The 20,524-nt window shown below is 44.3% G+C and overlaps 3 protein-coding genes across 5 annotated transcripts in view; 2 read left to right on the forward strand and 1 right to left on the reverse strand.

Moving 5' to 3' along the window:
• Positions 1-3,736: 3,736 nt before the first annotated feature.
• klhl21 (kelch-like family member 21) lies at positions 3,737-11,768 on the forward strand. The gene is made up of 5 exons (XM_058050909.2): positions 3,737-3,918; positions 7,531-8,564; positions 9,880-10,285; positions 10,375-10,447; positions 10,943-11,768. The coding sequence occupies exons 2-5, from the start codon at positions 7,538-7,540 to the stop codon at positions 11,270-11,272; spliced, it is 1,836 nt and encodes a 611-aa protein (XP_057906892.2). The 5' UTR covers positions 3,737-3,918; positions 7,531-7,537; the 3' UTR covers positions 11,273-11,768.
• Positions 11,533-20,107, reverse strand: zbtb48 (zinc finger and BTB domain containing 48). 3 transcript variants are annotated; one of them, XM_058050905.2, is made up of 11 exons: positions 19,961-20,107; positions 18,427-19,058; positions 17,122-17,342; positions 16,950-17,055; positions 16,796-16,888; positions 16,640-16,726; positions 15,616-15,770; positions 14,830-14,966; positions 14,260-14,424; positions 14,098-14,186; positions 11,533-12,631 (listed from the first exon to the last, which is right to left on the reverse strand). In XM_058050905.2, exons 1-11 carry the CDS (start codon positions 20,073-20,075, stop codon positions 12,356-12,358), a joined length of 2,076 nt encoding a protein of 691 aa, XP_057906888.2. In that variant the 5' UTR covers positions 20,076-20,107; the 3' UTR covers positions 11,533-12,355. The 3 variants fall into 3 exon arrangements, with proteins under 3 accessions (XP_057906888.2, XP_057906889.2, XP_057906890.2); XM_058050906.2 differs by having other exon boundaries at positions 19,951-20,008; XM_058050907.2 differs by lacking the exon at positions 19,961-20,107 and adding an exon at positions 19,687-19,804.
• nol9 (nucleolar protein 9) overlaps positions 20,004-20,524 on the forward strand; it is a 6,234-nt gene continuing 5,713 nt past the window's right edge. Inside the window, exon 1 of the mRNA XM_058050908.2 lies at positions 20,004-20,481. The gene's annotated coding sequence lies outside the window, so the exon portion shown is untranslated. The remainder of the gene's footprint in view (positions 20,482-20,524) is intronic.

Genomic DNA, 20,524 nt, shown 5'->3' on the forward strand with positions numbered 1-20,524 from the left:
TCGTACCTCTGACCCCCTCCAACCCCCACCAAAAAAACAGCAGGCTTCGCAACACATCTTCAAATAAAACCATCAGTCAGCTACACATGGGAGGGGCAAGTTTGACCATCCTAGCTAGTCAGTGTATTGTTAGCCATAACACTGCCTAGCTATGCTAGCGTTGCTAACGCGTAGCATCGCCAGGGTATACGTGCGACACGGGTCACGTGTTTGCTGATGCACGGGCCCCCGGGTGCCTCGTGTTGCTCATAACCGGCCCAATGTTAGTCATAGAATGCATGACCAACGTGGAATGCAAATGAATCATCAATGAATACGTCGCATCGGGCTTCTTGTCTTTCTCCCGAGAGTCTGTGGCCTACTTTGCAGGCGGCGTGCCTCTTCAACGTGCCCAAGGACGGCCCACTGAGGACAGCCCACAGAGGACAGCCCACAGAGGACGGCCCACTGAGGACGGCCCACTGAGGACGGCCCACTGAGGACGGCCCACTGAGGACGGCCCACTGAGGACGGCCCACTGAGGACGCTTTGTTTGATATTGTTTGACACCACCGAGGCGGCCGAGTCAGCGCAGCATCACAGGGCCCTTGAAAGCCCCGTCTCTATGAGGAGAGGAGACGAGAAGAGATGGGGGGGGGGCACCACAATACATTTGGAGTGGGATTAAGCAGAGAGCACGTCCTGACTGTTCACGTTTTACTAGGTTTGTTTGTTTCTCCTAATATTACCACATTACCACAGAAAAATGATGTCTGATAATTATCGGTACTGATATCAGCATAGAAATATCAAATGGGTTGATAGCGGGTTTTTGTTTTCCGAACATGAAAACCATATTTAACAAATGCTGTATGTCATGTTACACATATCGGTATTGCTATCGGCTCACATCGGTATCGGAAATAGTGAGTTGGACAATATCGGCAAAAAAGCTGATCTGACATACCTCTTTTTTAATATATATATTTCAACTGTTTGCTCCTAAAATCATGGATGGATGGCCGGATGGATGGATGGATGGATAATGGATGATGGATGATGGATGATGGATGATGGATGATGGATGATGGATGATGGATGATGGATGATGGATGATGGATGATGGATGATGGATGATGGATGATGGATGGGTTGATGGATGGATGGATGGATGGATGGATGGGTGGATGATGCATGGATGGATGGATGGATGATGGATGGATTGGCTGGATGATGGATGACGATGGATGGATGGACGGATGGGTGGGTGGATGATGGATGGATGATGGATGGATGGATTGGATGGATGATGGATCATGGATGGATGGATGGATGGATGGATGGATGGATGGATGGATGGGTGGGTGGATGTATGGGTGGATGGATAGATGGATGGATGGGTTGGTAGGTCTATTGATAGATGGATGGATGGGTGGATGGATGGATGGATGAATGGATGGATGGGTGGATGGATGGATGGATGGATTGGATGGATGATGGGTGGGTGGAAGGATGGATGATGGATGATGGATGATGGATGATGGATGATGGATGATGGATGATGGATGATGGATGATGGATGATGGATGATGGATGATGGATGGGTTGATGGATGGATGGATGGATGGATGGGTGGATGATGCATGGATGGATGGATGGATGATGGATGGATTGGCTGGATGATGGATGACGGATGGATGACGATGGATGGATGGATGGATGGATGGATGGACGGATGGGTGGGTGGATGATGGATGGATGATGGATGGATTGGATGGATGATGGATCATGGATGGATGGATGGATGGATGGATGGATGGAAGGAAGGATGATGGATGGATGGATGGATGGATGGATGGATGGATGGATGGATGGGTGGGTGGATGGATGGGTGGATGGATAGATGGATGGATGGGTTGGTAGGTCTATTGATAGATGGATGGATGGATGGGTGGATGGATGGATGAATGGATGGATGGGTGGATGGATGGAATACGACTTTTGCCATAAATATTTTGACTGGCTGTTTGTTCCCGTTTCTGCTGTTGTTTGTTTCAAGTATTCCAAGTGGTAAATGTTGTTTTTTGTAAGATAATGAATGCTACCATGCTGGCTTGGAAGCGGTCTGTGAGGAAGGAGGATGAGAAGCCATTCCGGAAGCTATTTTTCCACAGATGGACCATTTCTCATCTGGGACAAAGTTTGGACGGCGCAGCTTTAGTGAGGTGTTCACACACCTCTGACGGGGTCCGTGTGCGTGGCGGCGTATTGATGTCAGGCTTTGCGTATCCAGGGAGATGTATTGACATGCACAGCTGCCTGCCTGCCGTCTGCCATATCAATAATTCACACCAGCATCACCACACTCACGCCTCTTTGGTGTAAATACCACCTTGTCAGGTCAATTTACTGCCAGATTACTTAGGGCTCATTACACAGACTGGCAGTCTACTTTTAACGTTTTACTCATCATAGGAGTAACTTCACTCACAAATATTTATTCTAGTTATTCAACTTTTCCCCCAAACTAGTTGTCCTAAAAGCTTTCATATTACCACTTAAACAACATATTCTTCTTTAATATTTCAACCCCACGTGACTAAAACAGAATTACTTTCGGGTCTCCTAGCTGTGTGGCCTGCTCGCTAACCACACCGCATCCATATTCAGACTTTATTTCCAAGATTTTTGGACTTTAGTCCAACATTATTTAAACTTTTTCCCACAAAAATATTATGACTAAAAAATTAATTTAAAAGAAAAAACAATTTGAGCTATGGCTTTATTGCCATAATATTGTAACTTTTTTCAAACTTTTAGAAACTTTATTTTGTTTTGTTTTTCATAATGTTATGACTGTATTAGCATAATATTTAGACTTTATCCTCAAAACAATCTAACTCTTTCCATTACTTTATTCACCCCAAATTACCAGAACCTTATTTTGTAAAAATAATTTTCCTTTAATATTTGAACATTATGCTAATAAGATACTATTGTTTCTATATTAATATGGTATTAATTAATTCCTATATTTTCATTGCTAGCAAATTTGAAAAAGAACGCTATGTCAGCAAAGTTTTTGTTGTTTTTTTGTGCATTGAATGAAAGAGTGTTTGTAATGTTGCCGGTTAAAAGTGTCATTTGTCTCCATCTAGCGGCCAAGCAGTGCTAGCAGCACTGAACTGGCTTGTTGACACGTACTCATTCAAACCTTTTGCTGACACATTTGATTTCATGATGCCATTTGTCAAAAGGAGCTCCCTTGTCTGCTTTAAATTGGCTGATTATGACGTAGACGTAAACTCATGTTGTACAGACGCCCCAACCTTCTGTCACGAAAGGTCACCATCCCGCCAGCAATGCTTCTAGTTTGCCAGTTGTATTTTTACAAAAAGGACAGATACATTTATAATAACTTGTATAACTTCATTATGTCATCGTACTTCCGTAACTTGTATAACAGCATTATGTCATGGTACTGTAAAAAAATAAAAATAACAGAAAACAAAGCATTAGTATTGTGCATGGATATACATACAGTCAGTGAGTGGTGCTTTCGAATGTTGGTATTCCAACTTCTCAATGCAATGTTGCTAAAGCGAAGCTCACAACTTTAAACTATAAACATTTATTAATAGGAATATTATACTTGGTATGTGTATGGTATAACAGACGATGCAGAATTGAAAATGTCAAGAAATCCAAATAAAGATTACATTACGTAAGTGCCTGCGTATTCACCTAAGCACTCGTTTTCCCCACAGCACGCGAAGGCAGCATAAGTGGCGGTCCACAGGGTGTCATGGCGTCGAAGGAGGCCGAGCTCCGACAACATCACATCGGCAACATCAAAGTTTCGTCGACACTCCATTCGTGAGGCTTTTTTCATCGAACGAGTCCTGAATATTTATGAGCTACGGGCGAGGACGTAGGCTGGTAAGTTGGCTTTGAAGCTCCTTGTTTACCCGCCGAATCTCCCCATACGGCGAATTAACTGGAACGACCGCGACAGCCTACCGTTCCAGGGAGTCGTGACGTGAAGCTTCGACACACGTTGAAACTTTTAACCAACATGTAAACACAGTTGTTCTATAAGATGTCACAAATATTAAAACGTCACTGGCATTATGTCCGGCACATAAACGCCTAAACCGACCTTTAAGTTGATAAATCCTGCTAAATGTTGGTTGGTTAGCATAACTGTGCTAAGATGTAGCTGTCCATGTCTACCTTTAAAAAAAAAATTAAAAAAAGAGCACCTCCTTGTTTTTTTGTGCTTCCAACTTGAGTTTTTATTTTGTTTTTTGTCACTCTGTCATGATGGGGGGAAAGTTTGTGTAAGGCACATTGCAATGGACATGTATGGTTAACCTGCTGAATGAGGAGGAATGACTGGAATGCACAGCCAACACTACTCGGTATGTACAGCTACCATACTAACTGCACAAATATGAGCACAGCATTATTAAAACGTCATGTTATGATATGGAACGGCAGTCATTTGGGAATTAGATTAAAAAAAAAGTACAGCAACACAAAAGCACAGGTCTTATTTATATTTTATTTCCTCTTATGTCTACTATATTGGGCAAAAGGAGTGGGACGTTTACTATGAGTGCTATTTCATGTCTAGAGGGCTGTAATAATTTTAAAAACCGTATTTAGGAGGTTATAACTAGGTTGTCTATGTCTTATTTTCTTATATTTATTATGTCTACTTTATTGGGTAACAGCCATGTAAATGTGACTATACCTCTAATCTTAAAATCAGCTTCTGCCCCCAAAACACGGGACCACGAAGGGATTAGAACCCTCAATCATCCTTATCCATGAGACCATACAGCCCTACATCAGGTGTTTCATTTTATACAGGATCCATTCCGCTACTATTACTACTACTATTACTGTAAAGAATAGCAATAATAATAATAGAGAATGATGAACTGAGTGACCTTGAGCAGGTCTGCTTCAGTTGGAAATGAGCTGAATGTGAGTGTCTGTTTATGGTCCGGAGGACCCAGCCAGGCTTTGTCGTTCCACTCGGGTGGCTGACCGCAGCTGCCGCTTGCGTGGCCGGCGTCCAGTGCGACATGGCGCTACGTAACCTACGTAACTTCTTGGTTCAAATCAAAAACCTTACACATTAAATTGGCTAAATTAAATAAAAGTTATTATTAATTAATAATATGGACATTGAAGAAAATTGTACTTTCTTTTTACATAAATGAAGTATTTTCAGGGCTATAAATGGCTAAATGAAGTAAAATACAAATATAAGGCATTCAGAGGGTGCATTTGAAGATGTGATGATATGTAGTATTTTACACTGACCACTAGGTCATTAACCAATGTTAAAACCCATATTTTAAAGGATGTAAACATGTTTTCCATGCACTTAACTATGAAAATATTAACTGTGATAAATGAGGGGTTACTATGTAATATAGTTATAATTCTAAATAAATACAGGGCAATATAGGATGTGAAAATGTCAGCTGAATTGGTTTCTCAACAAATAGCATCCATGCTCCCTGTTGTGCAGGTGTGAGAAGAAGTTTAGCACTGCATTCTGATAGTAGAGGTTGTGGAGGTGATGATGGGGACAGAGGCGTATTTAAGGTGACGTCCGGCGGCAGCTGTTTTCTGTTGAAAGCCCGTCAGGATCTATTTTCAGCCGTAGGAGAATAACAAACATCACATGTCTTCTCCAGCCTTGTGTACAGCTCAGACGGGCTGATCGGATCATTTCATGATGGATGTACCAGCAACGTCAGTGTGGTGATGGATGCTGGTCAGCTTGTCGCCGTGTACATACACGCTGTTTGTCTTGTGTTTACATGAATCAGTGGTTGGACTCCACCTCTCCCTCAGTCAAGGCTGGTTCCACTCGGGTTCCGTTTCTTTTCACATGCTAAAATAAATGAATGTCAAATGCTAAAATAAATGAATGTGTTGCAGCAAATCACTTGGCATTGCTGTCTTATGTTGGTTAAAGAGGAAGACGATTTTTGACTTGAAATGTTCCATATGAGACTATTTATATACATTTTAACAAGGTACCACAATAGTGTGCGAAAGCGCTAACATAACTCCCATTTATCATGGTGGCTTAGCCTATTCGCTCAAGAAAAACAAAATGATCAAACATGCTGATGAACGGTTGGCTTTATTTCAAGATGTGTAGTGAAGCCTGCTTTTTTTTAACACAAAGCTGACAAGTGGTGGTTGCAGTAGGCTTAGATGTTTGAGCATTCATGAGATGAGAAAAATATGTGCTAATGGGAGTCAAATGGGACCAAAATCAGTCCCCAGTATGCAAATCTCATTTTCGATACACCTCGCAATAGAAACAGATAAAAAAATTGTATATAATAATCCGGGCCAAGTTTCACCCAATAAGCTTGAAAGGTTAAGATGTGTAGTGTTTTTAGCTGCCCTTGGTGAATTGGGGTGCAGCTTAGAGAGGCCATCATGTCCTTTGGAGCACCTCTTCACACATTAGGTCTTCATAAACAGGCTCTGGGGACACAGGGCACCATTTCATCATGCTAACAACCTCGCGGACTACAGCACACCTTGAAGTAGACAGCATGCTAGCCTTGTCTGGTTGTGTGGTGCAGGTTGTTGTGCATGTCGTCTGCTCTGGCAGAGAGTCTGATCCTTTACAGATCTCCATGTGTGGCTGCATCGTTCAAGCGCCGCTGCACGGAATGCGTCCCAAGCCTCTCTGGCGGCAGACCAGTGGCTTTTATTACGGCCTTGAAGCAAAACCTCTCCAAACAGATAGCTGCTTATTTTCATGCTCTCCAAATGTTAACAAGGATCTTGCCTGTGCAATTAATGATGCCTCATGAGCAGGTACTTAAATATATGTGTACAAGTGTATGTCACGACATACATTACCGTGTACAGTCTACCAGGTACTGTCTTATATATGACCTTAGCATTATTAATTGTCCTGTAAGGTGCTGCCTTTTTTAAAGTAGTGGTTGTCTTTTGGTGACACCTTGTAGTCGCAGTAATTCATTGGGACAATTAATTATCATACATGACCAACGTAACCAGCATGAGACACTGTGAGTCAAAACAGAAACCTGAGGGCTCGGAAGAGAGAAAGCACACAAATAGTAAGTGTGCAGCATGCGAGTGTATTAAGTGTCATTGCAGCTGTCACAGTGACTCCATCTTTAATATTAATATGACGACAATCAGCAAGGAGGCTCACAGTGGTGCACATTATACTGCCACTGCGACACAACATGGAGCGGGGGCGGGGGGTTGTACAGTCAGTTCGAAGTGGCAGCTCACAACAGACTAGGTGTTCTCCCCAACCCCCTTCACTGCAAACGGACACTGCCGGTGTATTTATAGCCTCAGCACACAAGCTAGCTGCGTGTCTCATAACTACCCGTGCTGGCCGCCGTTCTAGACTGTTCTGTTACCTCGCTTTAGCTGTTTGAATTACTTTTCACTTTGTTTTGACTAGCTGGGCTTGGGGTGTGGTGAGGAATCCGATTAATGCAGTGCCGTGTTGACTTTTGTCTCTAGATGTAAGATGGAGAAGCCCGTCCTACAGACGCAGCCATCTACCCTGCCCTTTTTCGACACGGCCCATGCCTTCAACCTTCTACGCGGCATCCATGAGCTCCGCGCCGAGAGGAAGTTCTTTGACGTGACTCTATGCGCCGAGGGCCGAGAGTTCCACTGCCACCGCACGGTGCTGGCGGCGGCCAGCACCTACTTCCGGGCCATGTTCGCCGGGACACTGCGGGAGAGCGCTATGGACAGAGTGGTTCTCTACGAGGTCTCGGCAGAGCTTTTGGGACTTCTTGTGGACTTCTGCTACACGGGACGGGTCACTGTCACACAGGACAACGTGGACCTGCTGCTGAAAACGGCGGATCTGTTTCAGTTCCCGTCAGTCAAGGAGGCCTGCTGCGCTTTTCTGGAACAGCGTCTGGACGTTTCCAACTGCTTAGAAATCCAGGACTTTGCAGAGGCCTACGCTTGCAGAGAGCTGGCAGCCAGCGCTCGCCGCTTCGTCCTCAAGAACCTGATGGATCTGGCCAAAGGGACAGACTTTGAGCGCCTGCCGTGGAAGCGCCTGCTGGAGTTTGTGTCTGATGACGAGCTGTGCGTGGACAAGGAGGAGACAGTTTATCAGATTGCCGTGCGCTGGGTGAAGGCTGACCTCCAGCGGCGGCTCCACTACTGGCCCGAGCTCCTCCAGCAGGTGCGGCTGCCTTTCGTCCGCAGGTTCTTCTTGTTGGCCCACGTGGAGAGCGACCCTCTGGTGTACCTGTCGCCCGCCTGCCTCCGCCTGGTGAACGAGGCCCGCAGTTTCCAGTCATGCGAGTACGACCGCCATGACCGGCCGTGCCGCCGCATGCGCCCGCGGCCGTCCACCGGACTGGCCGAGATCCTGGTGGTGGTGGGCGGCTGCGACAAGGACTGCGACGAGCTGGTCACCGTCGACTGTTTCAACCCACAGACGGGCCAGTGGCGCTACCTGGCCGAGTTCCCGGACCACCTGGGGGGAGGCTACAGCATAGCGGCCCTTGGGAACGACATGTATGTCACCGGTAAGTCTTGTTCCATCTTTGGAAGCATTTTTAGATGACACTAAACTTTCCTTTGTCACAATACGTTCCATTTCCTGTTCTATGGTCATCATCACATCCGTCCTCTCTACCATGACTCCCATGGTGGAACAACTGACAAGCATGATATGATCAATGTGGAAAATACAAAAAGTAAATAAGGCCACTGAGTGAAGTGCACCAGCCACGCGGTGACACAAAGACACAAACAAAACCACAGCAACTGTTCTTTTCGCGGCGCTGTAAGTTTCCACCGCCTTGGAAATAAACTGCAGGCTCTTTGGCGAAGGGGTGAAAGCAAAGAGGGTTACGTTGTGCTGCCAAGGCCTCATGGTAGCCAGCCACAGCCTTTGCCTTTGAGTAAACATCTCAAACCTCTCCTGATGAGACACCGATACGGGCTCTGTAACCTTAGCAGCTTTGGCTCACTCCGTCGCTCACTTAAATAACTGCCTGATTGCGTACTTGCATGCGTCTTACGCCCAACACGGTTGATGATTTGAACGTATGAAATATGCTAAATACGCTTTTTAACATTATCAGAGCACTCTTGACATGAAATAACACCGCTATGTTTAAGATTGCGCTTTTAACATGATTAGAGCCCTCTGGATATGAAATAATACCCCTATATTCACTTTTACAATCATATTACCCAATATAGAAGACATAAAATCACAGAAAATATGTTTAGGATTGCGCTTTTAACATGATTAGAGCCCTCTGGACATGAAATAACACCCCTATAGTCACCTCCTATTACCCAATTTAGTAGATATAAGAGAAAATGAAGACATTTTTTGTTATATTACAACTGTCTGTAAAAAAGCCTGTAATTTTTCATCTCTATTCAACTCTTTTCTCCAATATTCCAAAGGTTGAAGGCATGGGCCGTGTCGAAAAAGGGCAGGGTGGATGGCTGCGTCTGTAGGACGGGCTTCTCCATCTTACATCTAGAGACATTCTTGTAAAATTTAAAAAAAGTGTCTTTTTCTTTAATTTTTCAACATCATGCTACTGAAATCATGTTAATTGTTATTCTCATAGAAGTACTGCTGATTTTTCCATTAATGATATAGCCAAGATAAATACTGATATCATGAAGATAAATACTGATATCATGAATAAAAAATAGTGATATTGCAGAAATAAATACAGATATCATATATACTGATATGATACAGAAAAAGTATATACAATAGAATGTACTGTAATACAGATAAATAAGTGGTGATATCATAGAGAGCAGTGAGTTGATAACAGAACTAGCATTACGGTTGTTGTGTCCTCCCGTCAGGCGGATCGGACGGCTCGCGCCTCTACGACGGCGTGTGGCGCTACAAGTCGAGCGTGAACGAGTGGACGGAGGTGTCGCCCATGCTGAAGGCGCGTGAGTACCACAGCTCGTGTGAGCTGAAGGGCCAGCTGCACGTGGTGGCGTCGGACAGCACCGAGCGCTACGACCACACGCTGGACTGCTGGGAGGCGCTGCCGCCCATGCTGCACGCCATGGACAACTGCTCCACCACCACCTGCGGCGGCCGCCTCTACGCCATCGGCTGCCTGGCTGGCGAGGACACCATGGCCGTCCAGAGCTACGACCCGGAGAGCGAGCGCTGGTCCATTGTCAACTGTGGGCAGCTGCCGCCGTGGTCCTTCACCCCGAAAACGGTGACCCTCAACGGCCTCATCTTCTTCGTCAGGTGTGGACGGAATGGAGTGCCTTTTTCGTGACAAAGGGGTGGAGATGTTGGTTTAGGAGGGCCAGCTTTGACTTGGATGTCTGTTGTAGGGATGACCTGGCGGAGGTGGATGTCTATAACCCTCAGAAGAACGAGTGGGATAAGATCAGTCCGATGAACCAGGTTTGTCTTCCATCATCCTGTCACGTTTGATTTAAGCCTGGGGGTTTTCCTCCAACACCTCAGCTCTGGCATACAGGTCACAAACCACATTATTAATATCATATCATTCCTCATTTTTGCTATTTTTATTTATTTGACAACTGTCTTCTATGAAAATGCCACTGTTTTACCATTTTCCCAAAACTCCATTTGTTGCTTTCTTTCTTTGTCATGATGTTAGAACTTCAAAAAAGATTTCTACTTCCTGCTAGTAAACTCAAAATATTATGACATTCTTCTCAGAAAATTAGGACTTTTCTCCTTAAACTTTTTTTTTCTTCATGTTTTCACATTCTGCTAATTGTAGAATGTGCCACGGGTTCACAAATGACCCCCATGTCGCAGTTTGGACACCCCAGACTGCAGCGTATCCATCTGCGGTTGTCATAACCTAAAATACATTTAGGAGTAGTACATTTTTTAACCTTCAGGCTAACAGCTCACCTCTCGGTCCAGGTCCATGTGGGAGGCAGCGTGGCGGCGCTGGGCGGCAAACTGTACGTGTCGGGCGGCTATGACAACACGTTCGAGCTGTCGGATGTGGTGGAGGCGTACGACCCGGCCACACGCGCCTGGAGCGTGGCGGGCCGCCTCCCCCAGCCCACCTTCTGGCACGGCAGCGTCAGCATCTTCCGCCAGTTCATGCCGCTGGTGTCCAGCGCCTTCCAGCCCGCCGAGGTCCCCGTCTCCGACGCCATCCACCTGCACCGGCACCAACGCCAGCAGGCCCTCCACAATCTCAACAACAACCTCAACCAGAACCAGGAGGTCAACGCGGCGCTCTGAGGGTCGTGGACCTTTGACCTCATCGCCATGCTGAAACCCCAAGGATGAAGGATGAGCCTCTCGGGCTGTCATCCGTGTCTCTCCCTTTGCCTTCATTTCCCACCGCCACTAGCCCAAAATGCTAATAGCAAGCTGACTGGTCTCCATTGGCACTCTTCCGTTCTTACTACGTGCGTTCAAGCACTGGCGGCACCCCCGGCCACGGGCACCTTCCACCCACAGCAGTCGCTATCTCGGCTGAGTAGCGTAAGGGGAGGGGCTAATGCTAAGTTGTGGCAAAGAACTAAGTACGCAGCGTACCACAGGGGTGTCCAAAGTGTGTCTAAGAATAACAACAATTCCAAGAATAAGGTCAAAACACTACAGAAGTTATCATTTTAGAGGCAAAAGAGTTTACATTTTTGTCATTTTGTTTCTCTCTACTTACATATTTCTTGAGTGTCAATTTATTGACATTATTTTCCTCCATATTACAAAGTCATTCTCATTATTACAACATTTGTCTCTTCATTTTTGACTTTATTCTTGTACAATTACTGCTGGTCTGTTCGTTTCTTTTATTGGGGCGGGGGATTGTCATTTTGGGTTAATATTTAAACTTTATGCTACTTATTGACAGTTACAATGTTATTCTGAATACATCTACATTCCATGGACAGTTGACACCATGGCGTCATTGAAGTTTAGGAGGGCTGGGTAGAATAATGAGCAGCACAACCAGCAGGGGGCGCTGTGGAATGCTAAACTATCTATAATGCTAATTATCTCTGCTAATACTAACAGTCTAGTGTCTGTGTACCAGGGGGGTTGTTTTTTTTACAATGAAATGAAATGCATGACTTAAAAAATGTATTTAAGAAAGCGCAGAGTGATGCATTGACCTGGAATGTATAAATGTGTCTGTGTCAGCCATACGTCACACGTGTGTGTTTAATTGTTAGTTGGTTCCACCAAAGGCAACTAGACTCTCTCTGGGAGGGTGGCTGTGGTGAGTGTCATGGCGTCCATGTGCAGTATCCTACAGTATTATGACCTTCATATTTCATCATGTCTCTTCCCTCAGTGTTGCAACACACGTCTGCTCTACTCTATGATCACTCGCACCACGCAGTCCAGGCCCAGCCTTGAGGAAGCAGAGCTCGTCACCTCCTCGGGGCCCGCAGGAACCTCCACCTCCTCCTCCCGCTCCTCCTCCTGCTGAGCAAGCGTCTCCACGGTGGCCGCAAAGGTCTCTGTTAGCGGCACTGCCTCGTCACCTTCGCCATCGTCATCCTCCACGACCACGTTCCTCAGCTTCCTCAAACGGGGGTTGTAGTTCTCGGTGCGCTTGTGGATCAGGACATGACGACGCAGGTGCGCCTGGGTGAGATGATTAGAAACGAGAAAGAAAATATACCAATGAATAGATCTTAAGGTCTATTAGCATATGCTACAGTTATTTTGCCCTTGATGAGCATTTAAGCATCACAAAGACTAAATACAGTAAAGTCTTGTTATATCGATATCGGTTATAACAAATTACTACTTATTACGATACTATTTTCATTCCCCGGCAAATTTCTAGTCTTTTATGATATAATTAGTTCTATTAGTACGATACCCGGTTATTATGATAATCCGGTTACTATGATGCCCTTTTCATCTCCCGCCAGCCAATTTGGTCTGCTTATATCGATACAAAAGCAGCTTAAATCAATCTTTGCTTAAGGATTTCAATACCAAAAAAAGAACACGGCGAACGGCTGCTTCCAGTCAACTTTATTTTTCACACTTCCACCACCAGAGTGCAGCACACACACCGATTCCCGCACTTCCTGGTTCACAGGTCATGCTCAACCCGCCCCACATAGCTGGCCAAACACATGCCTGCAACAGAAGAACCAACTGACATAGCATACACACCTATTCCAACGAAGACACAAGCGTACAAATACATGTATTTAATTGTGTTGTATTCAGATATCTTTTTATCGTTCGTGGTTTCTCTCGTGTGTATAGATTCTATACACACGAGAGAAACCACGAACGCAGTTGGTTCTTGGTTCTAACCCTAACCCTAACAACCATTCACACTCATCCCATTCAGTCGCCAATCAACCAAACATGCTTTTGGAATGTGGGAGGAAACCGGAGTAGATGTCTTATTTTCTAGGTGACTGTAGGGGTGTTAGTTCATGTCTACAGGGCTCTAATAATGTCAAAAAGTGTATTACATTTTTAAACAGGTGTTTTCATAACAGGAGTATAAAGGTGACTGTAGGGGTGTTATTTCATGTCTAGGGGGCTCTAATGTTCAAAAGCCTGTTTAGAAGGCTTTAAATGGGTTTCCTATGTCTTATTTTCTCTTATGTCTACTATCTCGGGTAATAGGGGTGTGAAGGTGATATAGGGATGTTATTTTAAGTATATAGGGCTCTAATGTCTCAAAATGACTTAAAGGTCTTAAAAGAGGAGTTTCAATATTGGTGCTATTTAATGTGTTGTAGGTTGAAAATAGCAGAATATTTCCGACAATTAAGAAGGAAGTAGTAAAATAAAAAAGTGGGAATAACAGCTGTAATTTTGATGAGAATACAGTCCAAATATTATGGAAAAGTGGTATTTTAACAAGGAAAAATGTCTTGTTAAATACATGGCTAATATTTTGAGGGAAAATAATGTCATTGTAGTAGCACAGACTTGAAATATTGAAATTTCTTCAAAAAAGGTGTAGTATGCAACAAAGAAAAGAAAATCAAGTTGTCATTGGAGAATAAGAGAATAAATGGTAATATAAAGAGTGATAGCATAGCAACAGTACACGAGTGCCACCTACTGTACTTTACCTGTCGGGTGAACTTGTACCCACAGTCGGGGCATTCAAACTTCCTCACGCCCTTATGACGCCGCAGATGAACCCTCAGCTGTTCTTTGGCTGGGAAGAGGAAGGAAGGCTGCTGTCTGATGCTTGCCAAAAGCCATGGCGGCCATGTCAAATGGGCGTTTACCTTTAAAGGTCTTGCTGCAGATGTGGCAGCCGTGGGGGCGACCCTCCTCGTGCTTGCTGGCCTTGTGGCGCAGGAGGGCGCCCTTCTCGGTGAAACGCTGCTCGCACACGTCGCACGGGAAGGGACGCTCGCCCGTGTGTGTGCGGTGGTGCTTGTCCAGGCTGGCTGGAGGGTGGGGGGGTTACTTTAGTTTATTCTTTCATTTTCAACTATTTCTACTTTCTTGTATCAACTTTTCATGATGTAATTATGACTTTATTCCCATGAATGATTTCATTTTGTTAAATAAGGACTTGGCAAGGATATTATTTGGACTTTATTCTCATGAAAGCGCAGCTGTTTTTTTCCATCTCTGCTGTATTTTGTTTCCAATTTTCATCTGGAAATGATAACTATAGTCCTATAATATTAATTACTCATCATATTGTGACTTTCTTGAATAACTACTACTGTAGGCTAGTAAAATGACACAATTTCTATTCTGGTAAGCTTAATGTTGAATTGATTCTGGCAAGAAAATGTGAAAAGTAAGCGGTGAAAAGGAGTCACGGCAAGGCCAGGGGGTGTTACCTTGTGTTCGGAAGGTTTTTCCGCACAGATGACACTGGTAGGGGCGCTCGCCGCTGTGCACGCGCAGATGCATGTTGAGGTTGTTCTTCTGGGAGAAGGCGTGGCTGCAGATGCTGCACACGAAGGGCCGCTCGTTTCTGCAAACAAAGTTGATACGGGGTGCTTTTGTAGCGATACCAGAGACATCGGCATGGGCTGTGATTATATCATGGGGGGGCAAATGAAAGGTTATACCAACTTACTTACTAACTATACTTACTATATTTCAGCCTAGTCAAATACCCCACCCCCCAATATATGCTGTTCATTAGTATAAGTTTCTGTAGTATTTCAACTTTATTTCTCCCCATAATGTTACAAGTTTCTCAAAATGTCATTTTTCAACTATTTCAACATTCTTCTCGTAATTGTGACTTTATTCCCACAATATTTGGACTTTATTCCCATCTTAATTTTCCAAAATTCATTTTTGTCATATTACTACTTTAATGTTTCTTAAATATATCAATATTAAGCTTCTCAACTGACATAATTTTTTGTCATATTATTCTTGTAAAATTGCAACTTTATTCTTGTCAAAAATGTTCTTCTCATAATTGACTTAATCCCATATCCATATCTGGTCTTTGTTCTCGTACATTTAAAAAAATTACTACTATTTGTTATATAGGATCATGTTTTTTAAGTATTTCATATTTCAACGTTATGCTCCTAAAGTTAGTTAGTTCAGTTGAACGTGAGTTTGGCGTCCTCTAGCGGCGGGCTGTGGCGGTGCAGCGGCTGTACCTGTGGATGGCCTTGATGTGCATCTGCAGGCCGTTGCGACTTGACGCGCGGTGGCCGCACTCCTCGCACACAAAGGGCTTTTCACCGCGATGTTTGGACGCTTCGTGCACTCGCAGCTCCGAGCGTGTCAGGAAGCCTTTGGGGCACTGAAGACACTGAAAGACACGTCCACCCATGCACTACTTTTATTCACGCAAAAACGCCTGGAAACCCGTGCAATCGTTCTGAGGAAAAAGATCTTTACAGCAGCAGGATGCTCCTGTCGTGTCAAAGATCTTTCACCATCATTTCTGGAGTCCGGCTGTCATATTATAGGATATACGATATTACAGGATATTTGACTCGTGGTTTTCCTGTGGATTCCCAACAAAGGTAGTGTTCCTACCATATACACAATCTATCATGTTTCAAGGTTACTATCACTAATAGCAGCATGCTTCTTGGACTAATGTTTTTGCTGTAGATTCCCAAGAACAGCCTGTCAATTTTGTCATGTAGAGGATCTTTGGCTAGTGTTTCCGCACAAAATTACGATACACAGCAGAGTGCTCTTGTTATATTGCACTCTTTGCTATCAATTCCTAAAAACAGCAGATCATCCTTGTTATATGGAGCATCTCTGTGTGTTTTTGCTATGGATTATTAAAAACAGCAGATCACTCTTGCTGTATAGAGGATCTTTGCCTCGTGATTTTGCTATGGATTCTTAAAAACAGCAGATCACTTTTCACAGAGTATCTTTGACTTGTGTTTTTGCTATTAATTCCTAAAAACAGCAGATCACTCTTGTTGTATAGAGGATCTTTGACTCGTGTTTTTGCTATTGATTCCTAAAAACAGCAGATCACTCTTGTTGTATAGATGATCTTTCACTTGTCTTTTTGCAATCAATTTATAAAAACAGCAGATCACTCTTGTCGTATAGAGGATCTTTGACATGTGCTTTTGACCTTAAAAACAGCAAAGCATTCCTGTCACATAGAGGATCTTTGAATGGTGCTAGTCCCAACTGTGCTGCGCTTACCGCATGCGGCTTGGGGTATCCGTGGACCTTCATCATGTGACCCGTCAGGTTCTTCTTGTACATGAACTGCTCGGCGCACGTGGGACACTGCAGGACACGCAAACGCGACACATCAAGCGTTGGCAATCACGTCAGGGACGCGACGCGTGCACGTACCTTGTAGGGCATCTGTCCCGTGTGGGAGACCACGTGCGCACGCAGCCCCTCTTTGTCTCCAAAGGTCGCCGAGCACGTCTGACACGCGTACGTCTGGAAACCACACCGCTGCATCACAAACGAGATTCCATCAGGCGGCAAACGCTCGGCTCACCTGTGTGCTGCTACAACGCCTCAGCTGGTGGATCATCAGATTCTCTTTTCGGAAGTAGCGCTTCCCGCATTTCTGGCAAGCGAAGGGTTTCTCTCCCGTGTGTCGTCTTTGCAAAAACGGCGCAAACAATATCAGACGCGGTGTCCATGCTAACGGGCTAACCGTAGTCTACCTGTTGTGGACTTTCAGGTAGTATTTGCTCTTGAAGACTTTGCCGCAGACGGGACAGCGTGCCGAGTTCATCGACTCCTCCGCCGCCACCGCTTTGCCGCCGTCATCCGACGTGAGCTGGCTCCGCTTGGCGGGAATGTACTCCTCGTCTGAGTCCGGGACGGCGGTCTCAAAGTCCTCGCCTGCGTCTGTGTCGTTTATGTCACTGGGCAGCTCCGTCGCCTGCAGAGAGGCCACCTTTTATTGCTGCATGCTGGACGTCTGCACCAGCACTTCAAACATCACGTACACGTGTATCAATATAAGACTAAACTCAGAAATGGGACTGAATAAAATGTCAAATAGGCTATAAAACTCATTTCACAAGATTGAAGTCACCAATGCGTGCTAAATTGTACTTTTACTGTAATCAAATGTACAACTTTATTCACGCACATTTCAGAGAAAAAAGGCACAAGTTAAGGAGAATAACGACTCCAGTACATTTAGTAGAAGAAAGTCGTATTCTCCTAAATTTGAGAATAAAGTCCTGATGAAGAAAAAAGTAATAAATTCACAAGGAAAAAGTGATTTATAAAAATAACGACTTTATTCTCGCACATTTACGAGAAAGTCATAATACAGTTGTACATTAAGGAGAACAAATCTGGAAATGAAATAGGAAAAATTGTCATAAATTTAAGAGCAAAAAATATTGTAAATTTAAGACGTTTTCTTATATATTTACAGCTTTATTCTGGTAAATTTAGGTGAAAAAGCCATGCATTGATGAGAACAATGACTTCATTCTGGGAAATTGTTTTTTTTTTTCCAGGTACATTTTTGAGAAAAGTCATAAAGTCGTACATTGCTGAATGTATGACTTGTAATATTGTGCGTTTTTCCTCGCACTTTTACAACTTTTTCTCGAATTGCGATGAAAAAGAACTTGTAAATGTACTTTAAAAAATATTTCTTGTTATTCCTAAACTTTATTCTGGTAAATGTCGGACTTTATTGTTGAAGTCTCAATGTGGCACTAAGGCTCTGCAGTTGTCTTTTTTTTTTTAACTTGATTTATTCTCTCGATTCCAGCTCTTAGTATTGGACTTCCATTTTTACTGTTTTTTTTGTTTTCTTGTTGAATTATATTATATTTTTAGAAGTCATGACATTAAAAACATGCACCTTTTTATACAAGATGTTACAAGTTACGTAAACATTACAAGGCTAATTTGACAAGAAAAAAAAACAAATATATATATATATATATATATATATATATATATATATGTAATTTTTTTTTTTTACTTTTTCAATTGGGTACCTGACTTCCAGCAGCGGTCTGCTCTGGGATGTCATGGCAAAGAGGAGGCGGGGATTTCTGCGTGACATCATCGGCGGCGTCCTCATCCGGCATCAGCCGTCTGGGACCTTTGACCACCCGGCCTGAGCGTGTGGTGGCCGGGGTGCTCACGCTTCCCGCGTGTGCATCGGAGCCAGTGTCATCTTGGGTAGACGCCGTGCAGTTAGCGTCGGAAACCACGTCGGCGGCCTCCGTCTTCCGGGGCCTGCCTCTCCCCCGCTTGAGAGGGGGGGCGTCCTCAGGCGTGTCCCTGAAGCACTGACACAGCGCTAGCGCCTCTGGGACACGTAGACTGGACGCCGCACTCCGCACCTTGTCCAGGACGCCAGGGTCCAGCTTGAGTTGCCCTGTGTAGACAAAGTCTAGCAGGAGCTCCAAACCCTGGCCGGAGCACTCGTGGAGGCTCAGCTCCTCGCCGGCGGACATCTCGGCGCTCTGGAAGGCTTGACTGAAGCAGGCGAGGACGCCGCGGTGAGCGGAGTAGACCCCGCCATCCGACACTTTCAGGAGGGTGTCGCAGAACCTCCCTGCCACCCTCTGCTGGTTCAACATGGACAGGACGCGCTGGGCGTGCTCCGCCGCACGCATCCTTGCTGAAACAACATAGCATCATATTAAATAGCGTACACGTTTTTATTGAAATAAATATTTGTGCCAAAATTAAATATTTATCATATACAAGTTCATTGAGATACAGCAGTGTAAAAACAATGTCTAGATTCTTCATAAATAGGGCTAGACCTTGCGTGTCTGCAATCACAGGTTCAATTTAAGTACAAAAAGCTCGAAAATGGCCCTGGTGTACTGCTCTTTGAGGGGTCAAAAACCCCAGAGCATTAGATGATATCAAGGCATTAGTGGGGGACAATGCTACCTTTCCATCTGCTCTTAAAGAAGCTAGAAGTAAAAGTACTCAAATTAGGAACTCACATTCAATTCGATTTTATTTCACATTGCAGTTCATGAAAAGTTCCCCATTCATGTATTTCATGGACTTTATTTCACCATATGTGGAAAAATAACTAACATTACAATGCATTGTACAAGTAAAGGCCTGACATCAAACAGCTGCTTGATACTCTCTGCAGTTGAGTAATTAAGGCTCCCATGGCCACATGAGGAAATTAGATATTTTCCCCTCATATATTAAGCCAGAGTTGTATTTGTAGTTGTAATAGGAAATCCCAGATATGAAAATCACCGGTTGAAACCAAGTATTACCTGCTGAATTGTGGGTACAAGTATACCTGTACAGGTGGTACCACTCGGTACTATACAGAGTTGTTCTAGCAACAAACCTCGACGTTTACTCCCTAGCATGCATTTTCAAGACGCTCCCTTAGCTCGCCCGGCGCGCAGTAGCTACTTTAAAAAAGCTTCCATGAAACCGACGTGACTTAAACGTCGACTTGTAGGCATTCATAAGCCTCGCGGTGCCGTTTGGCCGTTATGGCGGTGTAGTTTGTAGGAAAGAGGTAAAACTACCTTCACTTACCTTCTTTTGCTTCTTGCAGGCCCCTAAATGTTACCGGAAAAGGAAGTGATGTCATCGCTGACCGAACTCCGGAATAGAAACCTTTGGTTTTTGGGATGTGTACCGTAGTAGACATACTTTTAACCAGAAATAGTTTTCAAAAAGCGAGCACTTGTTTCGACTTATATTAAAATCACAGTGCGACCGATAAAAGGCTACGATAACGTTGTATTTGGCACAACTCGTAAAGAGCATCACTCCGGGAGCAGTGGTAGTTGGCCATCTCGATTCTGCTTCCTCCGTGGCTGTACACATGTTAGCTCGTCCGCTAACTTTGGCGACTCTTTAAAACATTTCAAGTGGTTTGCTAGAAGCGAGGATTCTGAACGATTTGAAAAATTTAAATGTTCTTTTAACGTAATTTCCCTCGGTGTCTGTCGAACAGCATTTCGCAAGTAATGCAGCGTTAGCGACGGCACGTTAGCCACTCGCTAGCGGCGCTATTTTTGTTGTTGCCGTTGCTGAATGGTTCCTATTTGAAGGTAAATGGACCTAACGTCAACTTTCATCTAAACTAATTATGCA

Source organism: Doryrhamphus excisus, linkage group LG15 (genome assembly GCF_037039965.1).
Source record: "Doryrhamphus excisus strain RoL-2023G ecotype Guam linkage group LG15, RoL_Dexc_Guam_v1.1, whole genome shotgun sequence".
Taxonomy (NCBI): domain Eukaryota; kingdom Metazoa; phylum Chordata; class Actinopteri; order Syngnathiformes; family Syngnathidae; genus Doryrhamphus; species Doryrhamphus excisus.